Below are 5,137 nucleotides of genomic sequence, written 5' to 3' on the forward strand. Positions count from 1 at the left end.
GAACAAGAGGGAATGACTTCAAACTGCAACATGGTAGGTTTAGATTGGCCATTAGTAAACTTTTTTTCACAGAAAGAGTAGTCACACATTGGAACAGGCTGTTCAAGGAGGTGGTTGAGTCAACATCCCTGGACGTGTTTAAGGATTGTTTAGATGTGGTGTTGGGGCATACAGTTTAGGGGTGAGCTTTGTAGAGTAGGTTAATGGTTGGATTCAATGATCCCAAGGGTCTTTTCCTCCCTCAATTATTCTACGATTCTACAGATGAAAGTGAAGATTTTTGGCAGGCAGTTACTAGACAGTTGTGGTCTTTTACCAGGAAATGTGAAAAATGGTGCATGAAGACAATGATAGCAGCACATTAGTGCACCTCTTGTTATTCACATTACACCAATATTAGCAATTCTGCCAAATGCAAAGTATTCAAGTTGGAGTTCAGGGACAGCTGAACCAGCTGTTTATCCTGCCTGCTAAGACACACATGGCACTTTGCAGCAAGTAGCATGTACCCTCTCCTCCTCAGCACAGGTTCTCCATACCTGTCTCAAATGCTATGTTTTAAGCTCCCCTGACCAGTTCATATGGAGCCTGAATAACTGAAGTACCTAATGCTTAAACAAAGGAGGTCTGATGAGTGTTCAAGTAAGTTCAGCGGAGTCATCTTTTGATCCCTGTATGTTTTTCTTTCAGAAGCAGTGGACTTGCACCAAGTCCAGACGATTGAACTGCAAACTCCTTTCAGATCCTACAGGTAACCAGAAGCATTAGTCTAGTGAGAAAGAAAGGGTCTAGCATATACTTCCTAGCCTACTCCTAAGGCTTCCCATCTTGGTCTTTTGTTGATTATATAGAATATTCTAGAAGTAGCACAACTCAGTGTGACACATCTCTGTTACAGTTTTACTTCTCTAGCCACATAAAACCCCTCCTCAACAGCTCTGCTCTCATTTTTCAAGTACAAATACTTACCAGCAAGGGAAGTGAACGTTTCAGGCTGTAGTAGTAGCGGAACAAAGGAAGTGATGGAGTTCTGCTCTCCACTATGTGTAAACCTAGGAAGTTCCCGCTCTAACACTGATGCAGCTTTCTGTTGGCTCCCCACGCCCCAGCCTTGACCATAAAGTGAGCACTCTTCTCACAGCTGTGAATACCAGGTGAGGCACCAACTGCTAAGGACATTTTTCATCTTGAGATCTACCTAAGTTGATTGTACATCTAAACGAGTGACAAGACAGGCACCCGGCGCCTCGGTGTGCCCTACCTGTGCAAGTATTTTGTCCAGCCACGTGGCATGATGCTGTGGGTTGGCTAGCAGCCACTTGATAGCAGCATTGTAAACTTGCTTTTCATTTTCAATATTCAGGTCGCTGGAGGACAGGAGTTTATGGAGGTGCTGTGGTGACACACTCACAAAGTCTTCGCACTCCACTACTTCTGTAAAATGTTCACAAGCATATTGATCGGCCATGTCCATCAAGTCAATGCGGTTGTGACTCTCTGCAAATGCTCTGACTGCCAGGCAGTTGGAGGGATGGAAGTGCAGCTTCATGTACTCACAGCACGCCTTTGCTACCAGTTCCACCTGAAGAATGCAAGCAGCGTACAGGAGCGGCTGGACGTTATCCACCGTCAGAGTAAGCCGAGAGGAGTACACAAACTTCACAAGGTCTTCTATTGCATCGCCGTCAAAGTCCCTGATCTCGATCAATGTCTGCTTGGCTTCAGCCATTTCGGAAAGAAACATGGCTCTGAAATAAGGTATAACACAAGCCAGCACCAGTTTGTGGCAGGAGATAAGCTTTGACCCAACCTGAAAAAAAAGAACAACCCCCAGCGTTTTACTGCAATGTCAGTTTCAGCTATGAGAGAATTCTGAATTCAATATGCATTGAGCTGCTGTGGTTTGTTGAGACAAATTAACTTCCTTCTCCCTGCGCTTTTGACATTAGATCAAATGCATCCCAAGCAGATCTGAGCTGTCACCTGGTTGCCAGAGTAGCACAAGGCTATAACACAAGATAGCAATAGCACTGATGCACTGAACTTGGTTTTAAGAGCTGGGTCCTATTTTTTCAAATGAAACATCCTTAGGAACCCTCTAGATAGATCTTGGAGCAGAAGGGAACTGCTAGGCTCTTGTTTGGTTTAAGAGTATTTAGAGACTTTAAAGGGGGGAAATTGTAAATTGACATTTTTAGACTTCTTAATTTAAACCTCTGGACTTTTACCGCTGCTGAGGTAAAACCACAGCAATAACAGCTGTTATGGGGATTATCACTTCCAAGATTCTCAGAAGTTGCTGAGCCTCAAAAGGTAAGAGCATTCCCCATAAAGACAAGGTGTTTTTTACAATTCTGATCAGAAAGTGCGAAATACTCTTTTCACTTACACAATTCTGGAATTCAATTACATTAAAAGAGAATGCAACTATTGACGGCAAATGAATGTGTAGCAGGATTGCTTCCTTACAGCCTCTGTCATTCTGCAGTCTGCACGGACCTAACGGGATGTGCGAGTTAAGCAACCAGTTCCCCTGACAGACTCAAATTACACATTCATTTTCAGGTGAAGGTGTTAGTGAGCTGTCTTGCAATTTAAAAAACATAGATTACATGATAAAGGATAATTTGGATTTTTTTTTCTATTTCTGATTCAATACACAATTATTTTGCTCTGTTAAAAAGTATTATCAACATAAGTGTAACCTGCCTGGTGAGCAGTAAGTTGAGTACAGAAAGCAAACACACAAGAGAGGATACACAGGTGAAAGCAGAGGAAGAGATGATGGCTCAGTGTGAGTTCATTAGATCGCTCCAAAAGGAACAATTCATAGAGGTGCCAAATGAACAAAACCCAAACAAACAGGAGAGAAGCAGATGGTATGCATCTGCCACTCTCTGCCTTCCACCAGGGAGCTGTTCCTATGACAGAAGCAGTACAGTAGGTGAAATTTCAGATTTTAACTCTTAGGAGCAAAGGCAGTCTTCCTGTGTGTTCCCACGGTTTATGACTGTTACTGTGTCAGCACTTCAAGTAATCACAGTACTGATGCAAAAAGACACAGCTGCTCTGCTCTATCACAGAAAGCCTGACGCCATTCTCACCTTCAGAGATTTTTATTCTGCCCATCATCCCGCTCCCTAATTAGATCTTTCTTTCGAATTAAGTGGCTTCATTATTTTACCCCAATCCGCTTGTTTATAAATATCTAGCATGTTCTTGGTATTTCAGAATCAAGAGTTCCCCTCTAGCTATTAACTTATCATATTTTAAAGGTAAATCATATGTAAAAGACCAATATTGAAATCAATAATTGGTCTGATAACAGCAACTCCACAGATTATATTCTCTACTTGAGGACTGGATGCCAAGCCATGCCATCTAATACTCTTAAACTACTGAGGTACCTCTACACACTTAATACAAATTAACAGTAATACAAGCCTAACATAGGGAAAGTTAAACTGCAGCCACAGCAAAGTGTATTTTCCAAGGCAAGTTCCCCTAGCAGCAGTATACATCTGACTGTATATATAAAATAAGACTTTCTCATTTTTTTTCAAGGGTGGGAGGAAAGGGAGTAAGGCGAGGATGAAGTCAAGAAAAAGGAAGAGGAGGATTGCTAAGAGTTCTAATGTGAACCTTTTTAAATGACAGCTGTAAGAGACATGATGATGAGCTCTCAGGCAAGTTCTGTTTCACAGCTCTCGTGCTGTACAGTGCAGCTTCGGCGTTGTCGCTCAGTGTCCTGTGAGAATTAACTCAATTGTTACAAGCCACTGGATCTATTCGCTGCCACATCTCATGTCTCTCAGTACCTGGCAATGGTAAAAGTGTCAGACAAATAATTTCTCTTAAAGGCATCTGTCTTTTGTTCTTGGTCTAAGTAGTGCCTTATATTTGTAGGTGTTGGAAACCACTGTTAGGGATGCTAAATACAAATCTATTGTGATCAGGATATAAGTAATATACAGCTGAGTTAGAAAGAATGCATTAAAGCAATGCTATGCAAGAATAATGAAACTGGTTTCCTCCTCCTCCTTTACTCTTTGATCAGCTGTAGAACATAATTGTCTGGGGGTGGGTTTGGTTTTTTTCTGTCTTTGAGAATGCTGGAAGTTAGATTTGCTCCAGAAATCCTGTTTGTCAGGAAAGATCTAGCAGAGTGACACAGAATGCAAAATCAGAGATAAAATTAGGGATAGAAGTGTGTGAGAACAAAGAGGCTACAGGGACCTGAAATTGCACAGTAATATATGACCAACTGTGGGAAGTGGTCAAAGTCATGTACTTCCTCTCTCGGACTGTCAATATTGTGTTTACACTTCAGTTGTATAGTTCCTAAAAAAAGAAAAAAAGCCCACAAGCATATCTAGAGATGCCTCAAATCCAACAGGTATTCTACAGCTTCCATACCCCTGCCTAAATTCACAGCACAATAATTAATTTGTCACTTAATCTTCATACTGTTAAATGAAATGGACATGTAACAATATCACCTTCAGTGTAACATCACAGAGCTCTCCAGCTTCGAAGAAGTGAAGAAGGGAGCTATGAAAATCTTTCCAGGCTTCATTTGCTTCAAAGACAAAAATGTCATCTTCACCGTCACTGCTGGGAGATCTATTTTGCTGCTGCTGCTGCGGTTGCTGTTGCCTTTTTCCCTTTATCAGCTGTTGTTTTGCCTGCTCTGGAACCATGGATTCTGAAGCCATTGGCTGCTTCTTTTTCCACTGCGTGGATCTTCAAAAACTCCTACCAAGACAAAATCCAGCCCGTCAGGAGTCAAATCCTAAAATGCACTTAAGTTGTGTTCATCTTCCTATTTAAAAAAAACCACCAACAAAAAGCAGATGAGACATTAACTACTGCTCGTATCTAACACTTTGATTACATGTTATAAATGCCTATAATCTTAACTGGGGAAGGTCAGAGGAAAAGGGAGAAAAAAGACCACAGTCAAGAATTCTGTGCAGGTACCTTTAGGAAAGCTGTTGTTTGTGAACTTGTTGCACACAAAGGTAAGAAAAAGAAAAGGCAAGTGTGTACCTTCCAGATTCCTGATCTCACTGCTGTGGGTAGCAGAGGAACAGAAGGGACATGGCACACAGACAGCTGTGTTGCTTTGGCCCTAAAT

At 41.7% G+C, this 5,137-nt stretch overlaps 1 protein-coding gene across 1 annotated transcript; it reads right to left on the minus strand.

Annotated features, from left to right (window-relative positions):
• Positions 1 to 1,261: 1,261 nt before the first annotated feature.
• On the minus strand, positions 1,262 to 4,824 carry LOC104272641 (kelch-like protein 8; the record flags this gene model as incomplete). The annotated part of the gene is made up of 2 exons (XM_009867692.1): positions 4,500 to 4,824; positions 1,262 to 1,810 (listed from the first exon to the last, which is right to left on the minus strand). Coding segments are annotated over exons 1-2 (765 nt in total), but the record flags the coding sequence as incomplete, so codon positions are not given.
• Positions 4,825 to 5,137: the final 313 nt, after the last annotated feature.

This window comes from Apaloderma vittatum, unplaced genomic scaffold (assembly GCF_000703405.1).
Source record: "Apaloderma vittatum isolate BGI_N311 unplaced genomic scaffold, ASM70340v1 scaffold31854, whole genome shotgun sequence".
Taxonomy (NCBI): Eukaryota; Metazoa; Chordata; class Aves; order Trogoniformes; family Trogonidae; genus Apaloderma; species Apaloderma vittatum.